The sequence below is a fragment of the Protobothrops mucrosquamatus genome, unplaced genomic scaffold, assembly GCF_001527695.2.
Source record: "Protobothrops mucrosquamatus isolate PMUCROS unplaced genomic scaffold, P.Mucros_1.0 scaffold440, whole genome shotgun sequence".
Lineage (NCBI taxonomy): Eukaryota > Metazoa > Chordata > Lepidosauria > Squamata > Viperidae > Protobothrops > Protobothrops mucrosquamatus.
In genome coordinates this window covers 210,196-234,961 of record NW_015386764.1, presented here as the reverse complement: position 1 = coordinate 234,961, position 24,766 = coordinate 210,196, and the positions used below count along the sequence as shown (strand labels likewise).

Here is a 24,766-nt window from a genome sequence, read left to right as displayed (position 1 = left end):
AGGTAATATTTAATTTCAATTCCATGCTTTTTAACAGTCATTATTTACCCTTCTAATTTAAGAATAGTTCCTTTATTCTTTCAGAACCGTTTCCCCAATTCCTAAATTAAGAATTGGTTTTGGTTATCAAATTGCAAACCTCAGCTCTGCAAATTCTGAGGGAAATCTATGGGAAATTGTGTGTGACGCAATTTTGCATGTTACCCAAAATAGTTCTTTGTTGATGACGTGGGGTGAGGGAACTAGGAAATAAATTGAAGGTGCCCGGGCACCATAACTCCATCTGGCTGAGCTTTCAGATTGCAGCAAAGGACTTCTTCCACAGCCAGAATGAGTAACCGTGTCTTCCTCATGCTTTCTCTTTTGCTGATTGCATGCCACATCACTGGTGCAAGTAAGTAGTACCATCCTGAGTTTTTCTCTTCCTTTCCTTCTCTTTCACCCTCCATCATATATTGACTCTGTAAATCATCTAGCTTTGATGATTGCAAATAGAGTTAGTTTCATCTTTGCTCATTGAGAACGCAATTGTGATGTGCTTTTTGTTTGAGCATTTCTGCCATGTGCTTAATAAAATAAATAAACCCTTCATCCTGATAGTAGCATTGGTATGTAAGTGGTTTTAGAATTTTAAACCAGTTCGGAATTTTATATATTGTATATGCATCTTGGTAAATCTACGTGGAATGCTTGGAACGAGTCACATCTAAACTGATTTGTAAATGAAAAAAACTTTCTTACTGATCCCATTCCATCTTTCTTTGGAAGCTCAGAGCAGCCTCTTACCCTGACAATCCCTCTGCAGGATAGGCTTGAGAAGTTAAAATGTGCCTGAGAGATCTCAGTTAGGTTTCTTGATGGCAAAAACTGGAAAATGGATGAATTTCTCATTACCCCTTCTAGTCATTGATTTCTGGAGGCCCACTGGCACCTCCAATGAGATCTGATTTAAATCTTCTACCTTTTGTAGAAGAAGGAAATGCAGGTGAAGTGGACCCTAGAGAGCAAGCTTCCTCTACGTGATTACTAAAAAAATAACTTCTACCCAATTTCCTTTTACGACTCTCTAAAACAGGGGTCTTCAAACCTGGCCCTTTTATGACTTGTGGACTTCAACTCCCAGAATTCCTCAGCCAGCGTGCCCCAAATTTCTGTTGCTAAGGGAAACTGTTTAAATCAAGGACTACCTGTATAGGACTAATTTCCCCCCTACTCACTTTCTTTCAAGGAAGACAAAAAAATAATAATAGGATCCATGAGGAATGAAAACAGCATAAAAAACCGAAACTATATGAAGTGCATTTTCTACTGAAATCTGAAGGGTTAGTGCAGGGGTAGGCAACCTTGGCTCTTTTATGACTTGTGGACTTCAACTCCCAGAATTCCTGAGCCAGCATGGCTCAGCTTGGAAACTCTCCCTTTCCCCTCAGCATGGCTGGCTCAGGAATTCTGGGAGTTGAAGTCCACGAGTCATAAAAGGGCCAGGTTTGAAGACCCCTGCTCTAAAAGAAGGCAAATGACCAGCTGTCTGCAAGGGATATAAATTCTTCCATTCCCCACCATCCAGTCAGAGCTGAAGAAGTTTCTTGGATGAGAAGTGAAACGTCTTCAAAAAAACAACAACCAAGAAGTTCACAAGTTGCCTCGTGAAAAAGCACCTTTGGGACATTGAGGAAGGTGGTTTGAAAGCAGCAACAGGGAGCAAAATTCAGTATCTCTCTACTAGTCCTCTCTGTCCCATGCCCTGAAACATTTGAATAGCATTTTGAATGCTCGGTTGGGCATCTAAATTGAATAACTATAATCTTTTCTGGAATTACACAGCTATCTTCGACCCGCTGAATTTAAGCTGCAAGTGTGCCAGAGTAACGAGCAACTTCATTCGCCCCGCCAAATATGCAAGAGTCGAGATCATTCCAGCTGGGATTGCCTGCAAAAAAATGGAAATCATGTAAGTTTACTGAGTATGCAAAACTTAAAGATTCTGAAGTTTATCCTGGGTCTTTTCTCCCTGTCTTCTCAGGGCTTTTCAACCAGTGGTACGGGTACCACCTGTGGTACATTGGCACCTGGCAGGTGGTACACGACCATCCTAGAAAAGTGGTAGCGGGGGAGGGGAATGAGCTGAACCGGTGGCAGCACCGCACAAGCCTGAGCGAGAGATGGCTGGGGCTGCAGGGCTGTCAGGGCTCAGCGGAAGCGCTAGGATCAGTGCTGCTTTCCAGCTGATCGGCACTTCTTCGGGGCTGTCAGGGCTCAGTGGAAGCGCCAGGATCAGCGCCAGGCTCCAGCTGGAGCTCGGCGGTGATCCTGGTGCTTCTGCTGAGCCCAGAAGAAGCACCAATCAGCTGGAAAGCAGCACTGATCCTGGTGCTTCTGCTGAGCCCTGAAGAAGCACCAATCAGCTGGAATGTTGCAGCATCTCCAGAGTCTTGTGATTTACATTCAGATGCTTGGCAACCGATTCATATTTATGACGGTCACAGTGTCCCAGGGTCATGTGAAGTGACCAAAACCTGCTGCAATCACCCAGCAGACGGGGGGGAATAAAAACCAAACACCTCCCACCCCCACTGCCAATCCTCAACAGAAATGCTCACAACAATGAAAAGCTCGGACAGGAGGAAGAGCGCCGCCGGGTGGGCAGGCAGGTGTCTTGCTCGGCTGTAACTTGGGGGGCACTTTTTTCAGTGCCATTGTAACTTCGAACAGTCACTAAGCGAACTGTTGTAAGTCGAGGACTACCTGTACTTTATCACTTTTTTCCTTTTTTTGGGGGGTCAAGTTTTTGAAACCTTGCTAGGCGACTGATGGTACTCGGATATTGCCATATTCTAAAAGTGGTACAATGGGTGAAAAGGTTGAAAAGCCCTGGACTAGCATACAGCTAGTCCTTGTCTATCTTCTGTGTAAATCAGGGTTTCTCAGCCTTGGCAACTTGAAGATATGGGGATCAACTCCCAGAATTCCCCAGGCAGTGCTGTTTTAAGTCATACTGGCTCTTCCCAAGCAAAATGAGTGACAACTAAGCTCAGTTGAACCAGATGAAATTTTGCCACGAGGAGGAGCTAATTTTGCAAGCTTTATTTGAAAATAAGCTCGATGCGGCCCATGAACAGATATAGCTTAGGTTGGTTGATCTTGTAAAGGCTAACCTGGGTCAGATCTGATTAGTACTTAGTAGGCAGCCCAGCAAAAAGTCCCAGGCAGTAGAACAGACTGAGAAGTACGAAGACAATATCCTCAAAGAAGGAACAAGTAAACAATTGTTCCACCAGAAGCTGAGCTCAAATCAAAGGAGATTTTTAAAGTAAAATCTCTCATGAAACAAATTTGATTGATGTCACTGATACAGGTAGTCCTCAGCTGACAACAGTTCATTTAGTGACTGAATCCAGATTGGTTCTTGCAACATAGGGATAGAATCAAGATCACGTAAAGTGTTAATACCATTTTACAAAGCCTTGGTAAGGCCACACTTGGAACACAGTTTTGGTCACCACGATGTAAAAAAGATGTTGAGACTCTAGAAAGAGTACAGAGAAGAGCAACAAGGATGATCAGGGGGTTGGAGGCTAAAACATATAAGGAACAGTTGCTGGAATTGGGTATGTCTAGTTTAATGAAGAGAAGGACGAGGGGGGACATGATAGCAGTCTTCCAATATCTCAGGGGCTGCCACAAAGAAGAGGGAGTCAAGCTATTCTCCAAAGCACCTGAGGGCGGGACAAGAAGCAACGGATGGAAACTAACCAAGGAGAGAGAAGCAGCCTAGAACTAAGGAGAAATTTCCTGACAGAACAATTAACCAGTGGAACAACCTGTCTCCAGAAGTTGTGACTGCTCCAACACTGGAAGTTTTTAAGAAGAGACTGGACAATCATTTGTCTGAAATGGTAAAGGGTTTCCTGCCTGAGCAGGGAGTTGGACTAGATGACCTCCAAGGTCCGGTACAACTCTATTGTTATTTTTAAATTATCTTGGGACACATATATTTGCCTTCATTCGTTTAGTGACTGTTAAGTTACAACGGCACCTCATCCAAATTTGCTTGCTTTACAGAATCACACTAAAGAACAAGCACAAAGTCTGCGTTGATCCCAGAGCCAAATGGGTGAACAATTTATTGAATATGATGGAAAATGTGTAAGTAAAATCAAAATAGTTTTAAAGTTGTCCTTAACGTCTGGGGCTAGAGGCATCCATGCAGCATTTTTTATTTTTCTGGAAAAGATGGATGTTGGAAATCTATTCAGCTTCTCAGTTTAGCCCACGGGTAGGCAACCTTGGCTCTTTTGTGACTCGTGGACTTCAACTCCCAGAATTCCTGAGCCAGCATGGCTCAGCTTGGAAACCTCTCCCTGTCCCCTCAGCATGGCTGGCTCAGGAATTCTGGGAGTTGAAGTCCACGAGTCATAAAAGAACCAAGGTTGCCTACCCCTGGCTTAGCCAATAGCCCTGCAATTCCCAGGGACAAACAATCCTCAACTTACAACAGTTCATTTAGTGAACTGTTCGAAGTTACAACATTGGTGAAAAAAGTGACTTAGGACCCTTTTTCGCATGACCGTTGCAGCATCCCTCTGCAATGTGATCAAAATTCAGACGCTTGGCAAGTGACTCATACTTATGACGGTCACAGTGTCCCAGGATCATGTGGTCACGTTTTGCGACCTTCTGACAAGCAAAGTCAAGGGAGAAGCCAGATTCACTTAACAACCTTGTTGACTGACTGGACAACTGCAGTGATTCACTTGGCAAAAAAGGGTCATAAAATGGAGCAAAATCCACTTAACAACCGTCTCACTTAGCTACAGAAATTTTGGGCTCAACTGTGATCATAAATCAAGGACTACCTGAATTGACAACGCAGTTTGTTGATGCCCAGTTTTTAGGTCAGACAACTATACCAGACATGTCAAACACAAGGCCCGGGGGTCGGATGTAGCCCGCAAAGTGGTTTCATGTGGCCCGCGAAGCCATCCTGGAAACAGTGAGGGAACGGCCCCCGCTGCCTTGGCCCTGGCCCAGGCCGGCTGGGAGCCAATATACAATTTTGTGGTGGCCATCTATGCTGAAACGCATTCAGTCTTAGCTCCACAAGGCCGTCCGGAAACAGTGAGGAACCAGCCCCTGCCGCGTCGGCCCCATCCCCTGGGTGCATGCTGGGGAGGTGTCACCCTTTGTGAGGAATGAAGAAATGCACCATCGCCTGGAAGTGGCCAGCAAATGGCCCTCGCCTACTTCACATATCCGGCTTGATGGGCTCTGCCCTGGTCCCACCCCCTTCTGCCAGAGACCCTCAGATCTGTCCCACTCCTGCCCAGGCCCCCACAGGCCCCCTTGACGCGAATGATGTAGAGCTGGCCATGCCCACCCAGTAGGCCACACCCACTCCATCCACGCCCATCCAGTAGGCCGCACCCACCCGGCCCCCCAAGGGCAACCGCAATGCTGATGCGGCCCTCAATGAAATTGAGTTTGACACCCCTGAACTATACTCTTCTATCTCTTCCCTACAGGAATGGAGTACGACTTTCCCCTTGAAATGAAGTTGGAAGAGTCCTGGAAGAGGCAAGGCCCGCGTGCCCCGTAGATCCCCAAATGTGAAGCTTCTTGCTTTCTGCTTTGTGATGGCGATTGTGTTTAATTCTTCCTGAAATGATTGTTTAAGAGTGTTTGGACTTTTTGGAAATCCAGAACCAATGTGAAGATGAAAGCTGAATCCTGAACAGGAGTGGTGTATGAGAATTACGAAGTTTGTATTTCTGTGTGAATAGATAAATAATAATAATAATAAAAAAGACAAGCTAAATCTGTGGCATGGATCTATTTTGTTTTTGTTTTTTGTTTTAAATAATAACTAGCCCTCGACTTACCATCGTAACTGAGCACCCAATTTCTGTTACTAAGAGAGACAGTCGTTAAGTGAGTTTTGCCCCACTTTGCAACTTTAATTGTCACACTTGTTAAGTGAATCAATGCTGTTGCTAATTACACGGTTGTTCCGTGAATCTAGCTTCCCCGTTGACTTTGCTTGCCAGACGGTCATAAGAAAGGTCATAAAATTGGGGCAAATTTCACTCAACAAATGCGTCCCTTAACAACAGAAATTTTGGGCTCAGTTGTGGTCGTAAACCGAGGACTATCTGTATTTCCCTCCAGCTGGCCTTACATTTAAAACTTGAGATCACATTCAAAACTTGTTATCCAGTTTGTAGAAGTAATTTAGTTAACAATGACAGTTGTGCTTCATTTAGTTACAATTAATGGTTGTTGCCTTTGAGAGCCAAACTCATTTGCATTGGAGACCTGATCCGGTCACCAGTGGGCCATACAGGCAGTCCTCGACTTACAACAGTTTGTTTAGTGACCATTCAAAGTTACAACGGCACTTGAAAAAGTGACCTATGAGTGTTTTTCACACAATTGTTGCAGCATCCTCATAGTCACGTGATCAAAATTCAGATGCTTGGCAACTGACTCATATTTATGACGGTTGCAGAGTCCCGGGGTCATGTGTTCGCCTTTTGTGACCTTCTGACAAGAAAAGTCCATGGGGAAGCCAGAATCACTTAACAACCGTGTTACTAGCTTCACAACGACAGTGATTTATTTAATAACTGTAGCAAGAAAAGTCGTAAAATGGGGCAAAACTCACTTAACAAATGTCTCACTTAGCAACATAAATTTTGGGCTCAGTTGTGGTCGTAAGTCAAGGACTGCCTGTATTTGCTCACTCACATCGGCCCACCTTAGTTAAGAGAGTTACAAAATGAAGAGGTGACCTCATTTGGGGAAGACGATGCATCTCCTGGTGATCAAACCACATTGAGGGCTGGGATTTTGTATCCTTGTTACACGCACACACCTGCACACACCTGCAACAGGCAGCAAATCTACAGTACGGGTAGTCCTCAACTCACAATTGTGCCCAAAATTTCTGTTGCTAAGGGAAACTGTTATAAATCAAGGATTACCTGTATAGGACTAATTTCCCCTCTACTCACTTTCTTTCAAGGCTGGTGTCTTCAGCTTCGTGCTTCTAAGAGTCACTCCTCATGGATCCTCATGGATCCTATATATATATAGGATCCATGAGGAATGAAAACAGCATGAAAAACTGAAACTATCTGAAGTGCATTTTCTACTGAAATCTGAAGGGTTAGTGCAGGGGTAGGCAACCTTGGCTCTTTTATGACTCCTGGACTTCAACTCCCAGAATTCCTGAGCCAGCATGGCTCAGCTTGGAAACTCTCCCTTTCCCCTCAGCATGGCTGGCTCAGGAATGCTGGGAGTTGAAGTCCACGAGTCATAAAAGGGCCAGGTTTGAAGACCCCTGCTCTAAAAGAAGGCAAATGACCAGCTGTCTGCAAGGGATATAAATCCTTCCATTCCCCACCATCCAGTCAGAGCTGAAGAAGCTTCTTGGATGAGAAGCGACACGTCTTCAAAAAACCCCCAAAAAGTTCACAAGTTGCCTCGTGAAAAAGCACCTTTCGGACATTGAGGAAGGTGGTTTGAAAGCAGCAACAGGGAGCAAAATTCAGTACCTCTCTACTAGTCCTCTCTGTCCCATGCCATGAAACATTTGAATAGCATTTTGAATGCTCGGTTGGGCATATAAATTGAGTATAATCTTTTCTGGAATTACACAGCTATCTTCGACCCGCTGAATTTAAGCTTTCCCCTCAGCTTGGCTGGCTCAGGAATTCTGGGAGTTGAAGTCCACGAGTCATAAAAGAGCCAAGGTTGCCAACCCATGGGTTAGGGAAATAAAAATGATCTGGAATTCTCCACCAAATACAGCTGAGGTCTTCTATGGTGGCCTCAAGATATTTAGAAGCAAGCAAGGCTTTTTTTTCTCTCCCAGACCAATCTAAAGTTGTAACATTTTCTTCAATCCTAATTTTGTTCTCCTAGTTAGAGGTTCTCCAAACTTGGCTATTTCGTGACTTATGGACTTCAACTCCCAGAATGCCTCAATGAGCAAGGCTGGCAGCACTGAAGTGACTGTTTTTCACACTTAGTGACTGTTGCAGCATCCCCAGGGTCACATGATCAAAATTATGATCAAAAAGTAGCTTACAGGTAGTCCTCGACTTACAATAGTTCATTTTAGTGACTGTTTGAAGTTACAACGGCACTGAAAAAAGTGACTTCTGGCTATTTTTCACACTTAAGACCGCTGCAGCATCCATGTTGTTGTGTGATCAAAATTCACACAACAACTGGCTCATATTTACGATTGGCTGCAGGCAACTGGCTCATATTTATGATGGCTGCAGGGTCATAAGTGACTTTGTGGCCTAACAACTGTGACAAGAAAGGTCGTAAAATGGGGCAAAACTCACTTAACAACTGTCTTGCTTAGCAACAGAAGCTTTGGGCTCAAGTGTGGTCATAAGTGGAGAACAACCTGTACCTCTTTCCGATGGATAAAATTAATTGGAGCATTCCACCATAAACAGGAGTATCCTGACCTCTAGTGGTGAGTACAATCTTAGCAGGCCAGCTTCCCAGTCCTTGTAAAACAATCTCAATATACTGTTTCCCCAAAAGTAAGGCCTACCCCGAAAAAACCCCTAGCTTGATTTTTGGGTGTGGGCCTAATATAAGCCCTACCTCAAAAATAGGTTTGGGGGCGAGGCACACACTTAAAAATCAAGCTAGGGCAGGGGTGGAGGGGGTGGATCTGCCCCACTCACCCCGCACCCACTCAGCTTGCAGCCAGGCCTCTCCTCGCCGGCCCACTTCTTCTGAGGCCTCTTCTGCAGCCAGGCCTGCATTTCGCAGTCAGAGGCCTTTCCAAGAAGGCCACTGCAGCCGAGAATGGAGCTATGGATTCAATCCATAGCTCGGTTCTGCAAGAGGTCTGCAGCTGAGGACCGAGCGATGGATTGAATCCATCGCTCGGTACTCGTCTGCAGAGGCCTTTCGGAAAGGCTTGATTGCAAAACGCAGGCTGGAATGCAGCTGCGGCATGAGGATGCTCCATTAGCCCAAGAAGAAGTGGGCTGGCTGGGTAGGGTTGTCGGTGCCGGAGGGCAGTAAGATACCCCCTGAAAATAAGACCCAGTACCTCTTTTGGAGGCAAAAATAAATAAAATAAGACCCAATCTTATTTTTGTGGAAACATATGTAAGTAGTCCTCAACTTTACAACAGTTCCTTTAGTGACCGTTTAAAGTTACAACGGCAATGAAAAAAGTGACTTATGACCAGTTTTCACACTTATGACTATTGTATCATAGATCATAGGATCAAAATTCAGACGCTTGGCAATTGACTCACATTTATGACAGTTGCAGCGTCCCGGGGTCTCTTTTTGCGACCTTCTGACAAGCAAAGGCAATGGGGAGGCCAGATTCATTTAACAACCGTGTTACTAACTTGACAAGTGCAGCAATTGTCTTAACAACAGCAGTGGTCCTTGACAACTGTGTCAAGAAAGGTCGTAAAATGAGGCATAATTCACTTAACAATAATGAGGCATAATTGCACTTAGCAATAAAAATTTTGGGCTCAGTTGTGGTCGTAAGCCGAGGACTTCCTGTACACTGACAGCAAAAGTAAATAAATAAGGCTTCCAAATTGGCTTTTAAAAATTAGGCCCAGTTCTTGTGGAGATGTTTACATACCTAGACTTCTGTAAAAAAAAAAAAAAAGGATAACATCTTGCCAGGTGTTCCTTGCTGCTCATGCTGCATCATTCACTTAATGAGAAGGGGGTTGGACTAGAAGATCTCCAAGGTCCCTTTCAACTCTGTTATTCTGCTCAACATATGTTGGCACTGGTGCGCTCAACACCGTCTCCCATAATCCCCATATGGCATGAGAAACCTTTAGGAGGCAAAGTTTTGACTCTTGAGGAGGGTCCAGATTGAGGAAGGCTGCAACAGACATCATCATCATCATCATCATCATCATCATCATCATCATCATCATCAAGAAGTTGGAAGGGACCTTGGAGGTCATCTAGTCCAACCCCCTGCTCAGGCAGGAAACCCTATACCATTTCGGACAAATGGCTGTCCAGTCTCTTCTTAAAAACTTCCAGTGTTGGAGCATTCACCGCTTCTGGAGGCAGGTTGTTCCACTGGTTAATTGTTCTGTCAGGAAATTTCTCCTTAAAGTTAAGGAAACATGAGAGCTTGATGGATTCTGTTGGGTTCTGAAGCCAAGGATATACAGGTAGACCTTGACTTACAACAATTCGTTTAGTGACCGTTCAACGTTATAATGGCACTGAAAAAAAAGTGAGTTAAAAAACTATTTTTCACACCTACGTCCGTTACAGCATCCCCATGGTCACATGATCGAAATGCAGATGTTCTGCCGCTGGCTCATATTTATGACAGTTGCAGTGTTGTAAGTCAAGGATGTAGTTCAAGGATGAATGGTGGGTAGGAATTCCAAGGCTGAAACTATAAATTACATATTGGGTGATGTGGCTTGTTCTGTCCAGTGGACCTGCTGACTTGTTAGGGGTTTTCTTTAAGGGTGTGTGTGCGTGTGTTATTTTGTGTCTTGCTTGTTCGTTGCCACTTCTGCTCTGCTGCTGCAAGGGAAAAGAAACTTAAGGAGGATGCAGATAGCATCCTGGTAGACGGATACCTGAAGGGACTTTCCTTCGGCTACTGCTAGATTCTTGCGGATATTCCAAGCTGCTAAAAAAATATTTTATAACAACCCAAAAGGAACCATTTTTTAAGACAATGGCAAAGAGGAAGTTTTCCAGCTTACTGCCAAAAAGAGGAAGAGCTTTATTTGTTTGGGGGCATTTCTGTAGTTGTTGAAATAGTAATGCCCAGAAGCAGCCAAGTCCCTCCTTGCTATATGCATGTAAATAATAATGCATGGGATAAAATATGCGCTGTTACTGAATGTACATTAGAGATAGTCCTCGGCTTATGACCGCAATTGTTCTGCCCCTTCCGTTGCTAAGCGAGGTGGCCGTTAAATGAGTCACGGCCAATTTCACAGACTGGAATATTGTCCTGGAATGGAAAGTTGGGGAAAATGTTTTTTAGCCACGGCCTGACACAACCTGATCCCAAGGACTGGAGCGTGCAGTTTTTAACACTGCTCTGTCTAATGGAGGGCAACTTTATGCGAGGGGAGACAGAAAAAAAAAAAGTTCTATGCTCAGTTCTCCAGTCCCACAGAGGAACAATACTGGGGATCAGAGAACTGGCACCAATGCCAGCATTTTAACCCAAGCTAGTTTGATCTAGTGGTCAAGGCACCATGCTAGAAACGAGGAGACAATGAGTTCTAGTCCCACTTTAGGCATGAAAGCCAGCTGGGAGACTTTGCGCCAATCACCAGGAGACAGTGAGTTCTAGTTCCATCTTAGGCATGAAAAACAGCTGGATTAGTTTGGTTCAATCACCAGGAAACTGTGAGTACTAGTCCCACCTTAGGCATGAAAGCCAGCTGGGTGACTTTGCACTAGTCACCAGGAGACTATGATTTCTAGTTCTGCCTTAGGCATGAAAGCCAGCTGGGTGACTTTGGGTCAATCACCAGGAGACAGTGAGTTCTAGTCCCATCTTAGGCATGAAAAACAGCTGGGTGACTTTGTGCCAATCACCAGGAGACGGTGAGTTCTAGTCCCACCTTAGACGTGAAAACCAGCTGGGTGACTTTGTGCCAATCACCAGGAGACTGTGAGTTCTAGTCCCGCCTGAGTCATGAAAGCCAGTTTGGTGACTTTGCGCCAATCACCAGGAGACTGTGAGTTCTAGTTCTGCCTTAGGCATGAAAGCCAGCTGGGTGACTTTAGGTCAATCACCAGGAGACTGTGAGTTCTAGTCCCACCTTAGGCATGAAAACCAGCTGGGTGAATTTGCGCCAATCACCAGGAGACTGTGAGTTCTAGTCCCGCCTGAGTCATGAAAGTTAGCTGGGTGACTGGACCAGTCACTCACTTTCAGCCCACCTCACCTGACAGGGTTGTTGTTGTGGAGAAAATAGGAGTAGGAAGGAATATTAGGTATGTTCATTGTCTTCAGTTATTATATATATATATGAGAAAAACATGAAAAAAAATAATTTTCCTCAGCTTCTCCTTTCCAATGGGAGGAAGAAAATCCCAGTTCCCAACATTACTTTTCCCTTCTCCATGTAATTTTTTTTAAAAAAATTTTTAATTGATTTTCTATTATTACATTTCATTGGTGCTTAATGAACGTGTGTTGTCTTGATTGATTTGTTTTGCTTGGTAACACAAGTTTAAGTTCTTACTCTCTATCCCGTTTTTCCAGCCATTGATAAAGTTAAGTTCCACGTTTGAAAATATTCTGTATCTTCTTTTTCTTTGATCCTCAATGTAAGTCTGCCCATTTCAGCACAATCCAGTATTTTCTTGATTATGTCTTCACCCAGTGGTGTTTCTTCGTTTTTCCAGTGACTTCCCCATGTAATTCTATGGGAGTGATGGCCAAAATTCTATTTCTCCCTGCTTCCCTCTTTGCAGAAGTGAGGTAAAATTGATGTTCCTGGAACCTCACACCTTTCCCTACTGACCAGGCATTGTAATGCCTACTCTGCCTTTGTCACATTTTTTCAAAATTATTGCACGAGACACGAGAATTGCTGCTAAGACTAAGATGGGAAGTATAATCATTTGAAGTTCCTCTTTGCTTTCTCCCGTCTCGGAATAGAAAATCAGAACAGTTTTGTTTTGTTTCTCTTGTCCCAGACTTCATCTAGTTTTAATTCTGGGAAGCAGAAAAATGCAAGGATGGGGGGGAGGGGATTAAGGGGAAACCACACGGGATGGCGATATTGGTTTATATTCTAGTAGGAAAATCACACTTCCCCAAATGCAGTCTTGAAAGACTTGACAGACAAGAAAAGCTTTATTACATTTCACCTTTTTTGGTGGCATTGTATAAACAACTCCAGTCTGTTTGATTAATTTATGACCCCAGGTGAATGCAGAAAGTAGGTGAATTTGATGATGACGGTCATAACCTGCTTTATTTTTGCAACTCCCAAGAGGACTAGAGTTCACGATCTTCCACTTTCTAATCCAGAACTTGAACCACTGAGTTGTGTGAATATAGAGAGTTCAGGCTTCTTGTGTTTGTTTTGCACCCGCATGGTTGTAACTGTTCTCGTAGAGCAGGGGTCTTCAAACTTGGCCCTTTTATGACTTGTGGACTTCAACTCCCAGAATTCCTCAGCCAGCGTGCCTGGCTGAGGAATTCTGGGAGTTGAAGTCCACAAGTCATAAAAGGGCCAAGTTTGAAAACCCCTATCATAGAGTCATAGATCTGGAAGGGACCTTGGAGGTCTTCTAGTCCAGTCCCCAGCCCAAGGCAGGAGTCCTCATATTATTTTCAACAAATAGTTGTCCATCTTTTCTTGAAGACTTCCAACGATGGAGCACCCACAACTCTGGGAGGCAAACTATTCCATTGGTTAATTGTTCTTATTGTCAGGAAATTCCTCCTTGATTCTAGGCTGGATCTCTCTTTAATGATCTTCCACCTACTACTTTTTGTCCTGCCCTCTCTGTGACAGCCGTTCAAGTATTGAAAGATGCTATAAGGCAGGGGTCTTCAAACTTGGCCCTTTTACGACTTGTAGACTTCAACTCCCAGAATTCCTCAGCCAGGCATGCTGGCTGAGGAATTCTGGGAGTTGAAGACCACAAGTCATAAAAGGGCCAAGTTTGAAGACCCCTGCATATAAGGTCTCCCCTTGGCCTTCTTTTTGTTAAGCTAGAACTTGAATTCTCTCAAATTTCAGATTACATCTGTGAACCCAACCATTATGAGTTACTTTTGGAGATAAATATATTCAACTGTACGACAGAGAATGAGGTGGCTGGATGGAGTCACTGAAGCAGTAGACGGGAGCTTCAATGGACTCCAGAAGATGGTAGAGGACAGGAAGGCCTGGAGGAACGTTGTCCATGGGGTCGCGATGGGTTGGACACAACTTCGCAACTAACAACAACATATTCAACTGTAGCTCTTCTTTTGTTTCAGATATTTTTAACTGAGAACTGCATTGCTAAGGCCCCCAAAATGTGGGTAGTCCAGAAACGTAAATTGGTAGCTTAAAAATTCAAGCCAAATACAATTGTACCCAACATTACTCAAAAGAGACATTTGCTGTCTCCTCTAACCCTGTGGTCAGAGCCAAACACCAAGACCACAGAAGGTCCCGATACAATGAAGGAAGATTTCTGAGCTTTTACAGAAAACTTCCCCCTTTAAAATTTCCCTCCCCTAGTCAATAGGTAAACTGGTATAATTACTTCTCCTTCAGAGAACACCAGGAAAAATAAATGCATAATGAAGTTTATACAGCTAAATAAAGACACATATACTTGCAAGGGGATTTTTTTTTTCAACCACTCTTTTAAGGCAGTATCTGCTAGTTCCCTTTAGGGAGGAAAGGTTTATAAGGTGAAAACACTTCTTCAAACCATTCTTACTGGGAATCCTATGATCCAGCGGTGATGAAGGGCCTGGTTTTGATACTAATGCTTGCCTTAATAGCCAGCCACATCAATCAGATCGATGGTAAGTCTCTTTTCTTTAATTTCAGCTTGACTCCCATTGGGCTCAACTGCAGAACCCATTTCCTGATACAGAATAGCAGAGTTGGAAGGGACCATAGAGGTCTTCTAGTCCAACCCCCTGCTCAAGCAGGAGACCCTATAATCATTTCAGACAAATGGTTGTCCAATCTCTTCTTGAAAACTTCCAGTGTTGGAGCATTCACAACTTCTGGAGGCAGGTTGTTCCACTGGTTAATTGTTCTCACTGTCAGGAAATTTCTCCTCAATTCTAGATTGCTTCTCTCCTTGATTAGTTTCCATCCGTTGCTTCTTGAAACCAAGGTCATAGAGCACCAAGGACCCCACACTTCAAACCTCAGCTACAAATATTCGCTTCTATTCGTACTTGGTAATGTGTGCTGCAGAATTAACTTAAAAAAAAACATGGAACCCCTAAAGATATGCTTATTACTTAAGAACTGGGATGATTTCCTTCCTTGCATTTAAGGGAGTCTAAGCACTGTCTACAATTCTCAAAAAAATATTAGTATATAATTGGGCAGAGATTGGATCAGCCTCATTGGCTGCATTCCTACAATTACTTTCTGCATTTGTACACTGCCCAGAGGGACTATGTATGAGCTGGGTGTTATATAAATTGTTTAGTAAATAAAAATAATAATTATGCTTGGTTTTTTGGATGTATGCAATTTAAGGTCCCAAAGGTTCCCAACTTGGTAAGCCAACGGAAAACCTAGGCTCACACTAAACTTTGTTCTGTTGTGCAAATACAACAGCTGGGCCCTCATCTGGAGAGATTATTATTATTATTATTATTATTATTATTATTATTACTTTAATTTATACCCCGCCCTTCTCCCGAGGGACTCAGGGCGGCTTACAGGTAAATAAAAACAGAGCTATACAATAAATATTTAAAAGCCAAATTAAAATATATATTAATTAACCTGTATTAGAAAAATTATAAAATCCCTTTAAAATCCCTATAAAATCCCCCCCTAGGCCAATCCCGCTTGATGGAAAAGCCATGTCTTGAGGGCACGGCGGATGTGTTAACACAGATCTGGGGTTCATGCAGTCACAACGGCTACGATCATATATCACGCTAACCCATTGTTTGTTTCATCACTGGCTTGGAAAGAATCCTTAGTGGCTTGTTACATACTTCAGTCATAAATCATGGGTTCCAAAACCCGTGCTTGGAGCTCAACCACGATGGTAAGCAACGAAACGAAACAAACACTCCCTGACATTGTCTATTCTGTGAGCCCAGCTAATTGTGGTCTACCCATTAAATTGTAATTAAAACAATAACTTACAGCTATTCTTTCAGCCTGCAGTGCTTATAGCTTGATGGCGATTACCCAGAGAGGCAAAATAGTTATATTGTGTGTTGTTGAAAGCACTTCGGAGGAAAATCTAAGATCAAGATGTTAAGAATAAATTAAGAATAATTGCAGTATTATCAAATGTGTGCATTTGTTTGCAAACAGGCCTGGCAATGGAATGGCATGTTGCCCACTTGGGAAGATGCAAATGCTTAAGGCACGATTTGGGGTTTTTTGGTCCTAAACAAGTGAAATACATCCAAGTCATCCCTCGAGGAATACACTGCCGAAGGACTGAGGTTATGTAAGTGGGACTAAATCAGCTTCAATCTGGATTAGAACAGCCTTAGAGGAAGCTTGTCATCTGGAAGACTTAACAGCCTCTTTTCTCTTTCAGATTAACTCTGACAAACAACTGGAAATATTGTGTCCAGCCTGACACTCCTTGGGTGATTTCATTGCTTAAGAAGTTGACCAAGAGGTACAGTCTTGCGTATTTTTATTTGTTTGTATTCTGCCTTTGTTTTTATACAAATAAATCAAAGCGGCAAACATATGTGACACACCTTCCTTCTCCTATTTTTCCCCACAATAACCCTGTGAGGTGGGTTGGGCTGAGAGAGAGTGACTGGCTGGCTTTCATGGCTAAGGCGGGACTAGAACTCTCCGCCTCCTGATGATTGGTCCAAAGTCACCCAACTGGCTTTCATGCCTAAGTCGGGACTAAAACTCAGAACCTCTGGTGATTGGACCAAGGTCATCCAGCTGGATTTCATGCCTAAGATCAGTGGTTCTCAACCTGTGGGTCGGGACCCCATTTGGGGTCGATCGACCATTTCATGGGGGTCGCCAAGCAAGGCTGTCCGCCATATTTTTTGTCCGCCATTTTTTTCCCCTTTTCTGGCGAGTGCCTTACCTCCCGCTGGGCCAGCTGGTGGTCGGCCTGCTCCGTCTCTGCCGCTTGCCAGCTACGCCTCGGCCGGCGCAGGGGGCGGAACCACGCATGCGCGGTGCTCCCGGGCAGGGAAAGTCCTCGACTTACGACCGGTTGGGTAGTCCTCGACTTACGACCGGTTTAGTCCTCGACTTACGACCGGTTTAGTCCTCGACTTACGACCGGTTGGGGTCGCTGCATTAAAAAGGTTGAGAACCACTGCCTAAGATAATACTTGAACTCAGTCTCCTGCTTTCTAGCCTAGTGCCTTAACCACTAGACCAGGGGTAGGCAACCTTGGCTCTTTTATGACTCGTGGACTTCAACTCCCAGAATTCCCGAGCCAGCCATGCTGAGGGGAAAGGGAGAGGTTTCCAAGCTGAGCCATGCTGGCTCAGGAATTCTGGGAGTTGAAGTCCACGAGTCATAAAAGAGCCAAGGCTGCCTACCCCTGGCCTATCCTATTGGTTGCTGTAAGGATTAGCAATATAAAATGTCTGAAGTAGTTTGAACATTTTCAACAATATTGAATATTTGCAACAATAAACAGTTATTATTTCTTGGTACTTGCGCAACCATGCCAAAAAATAACAATAGGCTTCAACTCATATATAAGGAGCAAGATATGGATTCTAAGATTTCCAAGTTTTGTAATCCTTTCATTTAAAAGACACTTATGAACATTGTTAACATTTAAAATCATCAGGGATTGTAGGTTATGTAATAACAACAAATTTGCTTTGATTCCAGATAATTGCAAATGGATTTTCCGGGGGTGAACACATCATTAAAATATCTTGACAAAACAGCCTGTCCCTGCAAGCTTCAGGTTTATCTTTCCATATGTATAAATTTAATTGCATCCATTCAAATAGTAATTTCTGCATTCCTTGGAAAAAGCTGGTGGCAGAAGGCAGACACAAAAAAGTACTGACTGGGAATAAAATGCAAGATATTGTGTATTTGCTTAAAGGAAACTTAACAATTCTAGCAAAGCTAGTACTATAGTATACTATTATACTATACAGCTACTCCGCAGTTACCACCCAGAGCTATGATTTCAGAGTTTTGCTTCTAGTTAGTTTCTAATAATTATGACGTACTTAGCGTGATATTTCCCCCCCCCCAGGACTTCACATAATCATAATCCTGTTCTTATCCTAGATTCCCTCAACTGTTTTTTCTGTCTTGTACTTTGCAAGAATGTCTGAGCAGTTTTGCTGAAAAAAGGGGAACTTTATAAGCCATTCAGAAGCGTGGCAGTTGATAAAGGTTATTTTTTTATATGAAAGGCAATATTGTGCCTGATGGGTAGCCACGCCAGGCCTCCACTTTATGACTTAACATTTAACCACTATGCGTTGCTATATCTGCGGCACGTACCCACAACGTATATGTTTTGCACATTTGCCACAAACTATAACAATGCCTAATGTTGTGTTGGCTATGTGATAAAAAATGTATTCCTTTTGCAAAAAGTGCCACTAACCTTTTTTGACATGTGGATAAATGTGGAGTTTCAAAACAAGTCTCGGGATCTGTTGCAAAACAGATCTCTACAGTGGAGCCTGGCCAGAGGATTGCTTAATTTACAAAGCAGGAGCCGCTGTGTCCATTAAAAAATAATAATAAAAATTAGGCGCCTAGTGGCACCTTTTCCAACAACAAATTTTATGAAAAGGCATAAACTTCTTTCAAAAGGCATAAACTATGCAGCCACAAGCATTTGGAGATTATACCGTTCTCCTTTTTTTTTTTTTTTTCTTCTAGCACTGCCCGAAAACATCATTTTTGAGCAAATGGGGATTAAGCATTTGTCCACGCAGCTCAGAATTCCATTGGTAGCCTTGAGGCTTCCACCCACTTGCATTTCTAAACCATATTTTGCCCTTTTGGACGGTTTAAAGGGATTAAAATGAGTTTTGCAGTTAAAAACCCATTTCTGCCCTTAAGCTCCTCTCTCCCGAATCCTTGTGATGGAAAACTTTCCACTCACATGCCACCGTAACAACATCGTTGGCGGTGTTGTCCCTGACTCACAGGTGGGGACAATGTAGCTACAGGACACTGCCACAAAATGCCGGATTACAACCTCCTACAATTTCTTGTATTACAAACAGGCGTGGAGGTCTAGAGGCAAGCAGAGTAGCATGTGGATCAACCAGAAATGGATCTGGAATCCATCTGCAATTGTACTTGGACAGGAGGCCACAAGGCATTTCCACTCAAGCTAGCTGAAAACTCAGGGAACTTCTCTCTACTGGAGTATGTGCTTTGGGCTATTTTGTGAGTGTTATCTATGTGGTGCCTTCCTATTGGTTGATTGGTGTGTTGATGGCTGGCAACTGGCTATTGTTTCCTTGTGCTGCGAAGCCCTCAGCTCCTATGTATCCAATAAATCAGCACACCTCTTGACTGACAAGGGGGGCATTTCTCAGGCTTCAATCATTTCCCAGGCTATTTTTGTACCTGCTCGGCCAACAATCTTAGTACTTGCAAAATTGAATGTAAGTCCTTATTTATTGCAAAGTGAGGCTACCAATGAGTTCGGGCCTCTTCATCTGACCACTCACTTGTGTTCTTGCAATCTGGTGATTAGCTTCTTCCCTGTCTGTCCTATATAGTCACGGGGCAATCAGGGCAGGTGATCCAGTAGATTATTTTAGAAGTTTCCCAGGCTCCAATCACTTCCCTGGCTATAATCGCCAGAAAATCAACACATCAATCAACCAGTAGGAAGGCACCACATAAATACGATTCACAGAATAGCACAAAGCACATATTCCAGTAGAGAGAAGTTCCGAGGATGGACTCCAGAACGAGTCTGAAAGCTCAAAAGAGTAAACCTCTAGTCCCAGATTCAATCTTGCAACATTATTCTGGGACACACATATTTGCCTTTACGTAGCAGTGCTTTTGGAAATAAAGATATTATATAAGACACATTGATTTTCAACATGCCAAGTCACTGCTTTCCTTCGTCTTCCATTATCGTAGTATTATTATTACAGGTAATCCTTGACTTACAACAATTTGTTTAGTGACCGTTCAAAGTTACAACGGCACTGAAAAAAAGTGACTTATGACCATTTTTCACACTTATGACCATTGCAGCATCCCCATGGTCATGTGATCAAAATCTGGATGCTTGGCAACTGACTAATATTTATGACGGTTGCTATGTCCCGGAGTCATGTGATTATCTTTTGCCACCTTCTGACAAGCAAAGTCAACGGGAGAAGCCAGATTCATTTAACAACCCTGTTACTATCTTAACAACTGCAATGATTCACTTAGCAACAGTGGCAAGGAAGGTCGTAAAATGGGCCAAAACGCACGACAAATGTCTTAGCAACAGAAATTTGGGGCTCAATTGTGCTTGTAAGTCAAGGACTATGTGTATTTATTATTCTGCTAATCTTGTATCATGATCAGTGCTAGCAGGCTTTGTCCTTTAAGATTCAAACCTTATCCCCAACATCAGGGGTAGGCAACCTTGGCTCTTTTGACTCGTGGACTACAACTCCCAGAATTCCTGAGCCAGCATGGCTCAGCTTGGAAACTCTCCCTTTCCCCTCAGCATGGCTGGCTCAGGAATTCTGGGAGTTGAAGTCCACGAGTCATAGAAGAGCCAAGGTTCCCTACCCCTGCCCAAGATTAAGATTGGGAACCTTAAAGGTAATGTTTAACTATTCATGAATTGCCCAATAATGCTGTTGTGTGTAGTTGGGCTGTCATAAGTTGTTTCAAATTTAGGAAATCTAAATTCTTTCTTAGCCCTCAGGATGTTGCATTTAATGCCCCAGTAAAAATTATTCTATTGTAGACATCTACATTTCTGCCATATTTTTTTTTTTTGGTACAAATCTCAAGATTTTGTAATCTCTTCCAATTCTTTGTCTTCAACATTAACGGAATTACTGTAAATTATTTTTACGTCGATATAATTACTATTTTATTGGAACAGAATGATAAAATGTTTGCATTAACATTAAAATATATATATATATTCATCATCTGTTAAAGATTGTACCTAGCGACTGAATCTTTTTTTTAACCAACACAGGAATAGTAGGAACGCAGCAGTGTGCGATGCACTCAGATTTAAAACTACATTAAACTGACTTCTCAAAAAGGATTTTGTTTTTGACGTTGTAAGGAAAATGGCAGTAAAATGCTTCTCTTAAGCACCTCAATTTCCTGGCCCTTGTGGCTTGTAGATGGAAATAATAATGAGAGAGGATATTAAAAATAGATCTGAACTTTTTGTCCACACAAAAAGAGACCAAGGGTGGGCTGAATTTAGTCCACAGGGACCTAGCACTATAATGGACTGAAGAAGGACGTTCTCCGTTTCTTGCTCAGCAAAGGACAAAAAATGCCAAGTAAAAAGCTGAAATTACCTATTTTTCTCAGGAGAAAGCTGATCTTGGAGGAGCAATTAAGACAATGCCTCCTTTTTTTTTTAAAACTAGCTAGCTTTTTCTATAGATGACAATTTTCAATATATTTGGGAGGAAAACAACTGAATAGGCACAGCAGCCCTCCAGGTTTGTTTGTTTTTTGTACTTTTGAACTGGGCAGGAGTTTAAACTAGCCATTTGATTAATACAAATATTCTCTTTCCGATTGACTATAATGAAAGGGTAGTTAAAAAAAAAAGATGGGGATGTATAAAGTTTGCCAACACTTCAAGAACTTACATTCTCCAACACAAACCACTCAAAAGTAAAGTGACTTTTTCCCCTAATAATGGCAACTATCCTCTTGATTGTGCCATTGAAGCAATGGTTTGCATCCAGGTTTGGTCATCCAATGAAACCAATAAGACTCTCAAGATGCATAGATTTTAATGGGTCCATTCTAATTAAATTTGGATCCAATCCATTAAGTCGCTTTTTGAAAGCTTCACGGGTGGCTGGATGGCTTGGGGTAACAATGAGCTGCAAAGAATTTATTCTAATAAACATAGGGGAGAGGATAAGTGGCTTATTTCCAGACAATATGTCTATTACTGAGATGAATCCTGTTCTTTATTAAGAACGAAGTGCAAGGACAGAAAAAAAAAGAGAACAGGCTTTCAGACTAGAAATGCTCCATTATTACGAACGGCAAAGTTTTCATTGATTCATTTTCGTTGCAAATGCCCAGGTGCCCGTTTTGAGTAGCCTTTCAAAACCCATAATCCTCAGCTAGTACCTCCAATACCTCTGAAGGAAATGATGCAAAGGAGGGCATTGGGAGCTGCCCTGTGATGCTATAAATCCCATTTGTGTTGGAGCTGATATTAACTTTGACCAATCTAATTTTCTACTAAAGATATATTATGTCAACACTTAGAAGATATGGATTTTGTTTGCTTGCAAAGGATCTTAGGTCAAGGGTGGCTTGATGTTCATGAAAGGAATGTCAAGTGCAACATCTGGGCACAGCTGGGGAGCCTCAGTGTGGTTTTCACAGAGGCAATGGCACCTGTGAGAAGTGTACATCAGCTATAATCTGTCATTTCCATAACTATTCCAAATGTTCACATACAGAACCATTCTTTGATCCGACTGTGCTAAACCAGAACTTCTGAATGAACTGAGGGTTACAAATAGGTAAAAGTCAGTAACACTCTACGCTTAAATTAGCTTATATCCAATCATCCTAGCAACTGAGGCTCTAGAAGCGTTGTATTGTAAATCCAATACATTTCAACATCCAGACAGCACCTTTTGCGGTTGCCTCGCAGTCATAAATGTAATCCAATACTTTTGCGATCCTTATTTTAGAAAAAAAAGTATGGGCTCAGATACAATATCAGCAGCCTCAATTTGATGATCCTTTTTATTCACATGCAACAAAGACTGTTTTGTATGTGTTAAATAGCAATTCCTTGGCACCCCGTCTTATGATGCACTTCCCATCAGTTGTCTCCAAAACTGCATTTGGTTCTGCTTGGGAAAAAGACTATCCTCCTTGTGTTTTCCTGGACTGAGACTAACGCAATGATTGCTTTTAAAAATGCATAAACCAAAGCCTTGTGCAATTTCTAAAAAGGCACAGAGAAAACTGCAGGGCTCTTCCAGATCGCACTGATTACCTAAACTAAAACCAACCCCGAAAAGGAATTTAAGAGGTATACAAATGTTCCCAGGTTTTGTTTTGTTTTCTTGTCCCCTGCTTTCTACCCTCCCAACAACATTACAAAACATGGTGTGTTTTTGTATTATTTAATAAACCGGCTCCTTTGCAATTCATATACAATCACAGGTGATTTTTTTTAAACTCCATTTTATACAAACATCTCCAAAAATAGTTGGGAGTGAAGTATGGTGGGAACTATTGCTCACTCTGCTAGTTAACATGCACGTATGAGAAGGAGGAAAATGGTTAGTGCATACCTCCAGAGCACGAAAGAAAAGTTAAAAAAAAAAAAAGAGCCTCCAAAATGATACAGCAGATGACTCAGGAGCACAATCCGACAGGGAATTCTCTTGTTCCAGCCCTAGAGAAGCAGACAGGAGTTGGGACTCTTGTATTCACTGCATCCAGGGCTGGGGCAAAGACCAATTCTCAAAAGGTTGTGCCCTTACAAAACCAAAACCAAAAGGGTTAATGCCCACAAAATTTAGGTTTTGTCATGCTAGCTGACTTCCCAGTACTGTATCGTAATTGGCTTGTCCATTTTTATATATATATATGTGTGTGTGTGTATCTATATGTACATGGCCATTTATAGAACCCCCCCCCCTTTTTTTTGAGGTATGTAAGAGAAAATACCTGCACCAATGTTGAGGGTGGGGAATATGATCTTTAAAAGGAGAGAAAAACCTTCTCGTGCTTCGTAATTCAATTTTAGCCTTTGGGTGGGAAATGAGGTTAAAACAGAGCTGCGATGTCAGCTCCTGTATGCAGTGTGTGAGATGCCTTCCCCACCACCAAAGGGAGCCAACTTGGGGGGGGGGAGAGAAGACAGTGATCTGTTAAAAAAAAAAAAGCACATTGAAAAGCCAGATGGATCTATCAAAGTCCTGCTCCAGATTACAGGAAGAGATCTGAAATGGAGCTGTCATTCTGAGTTTCCTTACATGAGTGTTGCTTAGCTTCAACGAGGCTGAACTAACTGCAAATGAACTGGCCTGCACCGCTGGGGATTTGTTTAACGCACTGTGTGAATCTGAAACTCTTAGCTTGTTTCTCTTGGAACCAGCCACAAAAAGAAACGCAAAAAAACCCAGCAGAATTCCTGGTTCACATACCGTGTTAAACAAACCACAGAGGAAGCAGCCTGAAGGTGTATTAGCTGCACCGACTTGCAAGAACGGCCACCAAGCAAGCCACAGGATAATTGGGCCTATATAAAGGAATATTGCTCTGCTTAATATTTCTTTTCTTCTACGTAATGCAGCGAGTTCCAATGGATGAAGACAAATTCCTCTGGAAAGTGGATTGCATTCTTCAGTAATTCATTGCGCTCCACCTCCAAATTCGGAGCCCAAATTCAATTTTCCCTTTGTTATTTCAGAAACAGTTAGCCAAACAGAAAGGAGAGAGGGGGGGGGAGGCTACCGTCTGCAGAACCTTCCTTAGGGTTTAAAATTAACTACTTGACTCTTTTTATTTTCCTTTTTTTTTTTAAAGCGTATTCATGAGACAAATATAGTAGTAGCTCCTTTAAAAATGTTCATTCACATAATGGAAACCTCATTTATTAAAAATATCACATTTTTTTTTCAGATTAGAAATAGTAAAGTGCATGAAAAGTTTAAAATATAAGCTCGAGGAATCTCGTATAGCAGCAAGCAGAAATACCCAAAACATAAAAAACAAAATTTGCCTTTGTTGCTGCTGTTGAAAAGTTAAGTAAGTGTGACTCTATCCACTAAGGGCTTATTGTTGAGTGCTTTTCTTTTCGCTGATTTTGGCTGGGCAGCAGCGACAGGTGCAAGGGATCAAAATAGGCCAGGTGAAAAAGACG

The 24,766-nt window shown here is 42.5% G+C and overlaps 1 protein-coding gene across 1 annotated transcript; it reads left to right on the top strand.

Annotated features, from left to right (window-relative positions):
- Positions 1–330: 330 nt before the first annotated feature.
- On the top strand, positions 331–5,657 carry CXCL13 (C-X-C motif chemokine ligand 13). The gene is made up of 4 exons (XM_029284216.1): positions 331–394; positions 1,825–1,951; positions 4,063–4,146; positions 5,523–5,657. The coding sequence occupies exons 1-4, from the start codon at positions 331–333 to the stop codon at positions 5,545–5,547; spliced, it is 300 nt and encodes a 99-aa protein (XP_029140049.1). The 3' UTR covers positions 5,548–5,657.
- Positions 5,658–24,766: the final 19,109 nt, after the last annotated feature.

Excerpts from the sequence above, each read along its gene's own strand:
- CXCL13 (XM_029284216.1), top strand. The coding sequence starts at position 331 with ATGAGTAACCGTGTCTTCCTCATGCTTTCTCTTTTGCTGATTGCATGC. Across the intron at positions 395-1,824 it reads ATGCCACATCACTGGTGCAA|CTATCTTCGACCCGCTGAAT; the intron begins GTAAGTAGTACC and ends GGAATTACACAG. Across the intron at positions 4,147-5,522 it reads TTGAATATGATGGAAAATGT|GAATGGAGTACGACTTTCCC; the intron begins GTAAGTAAAATC and ends TCTTCCCTACAG.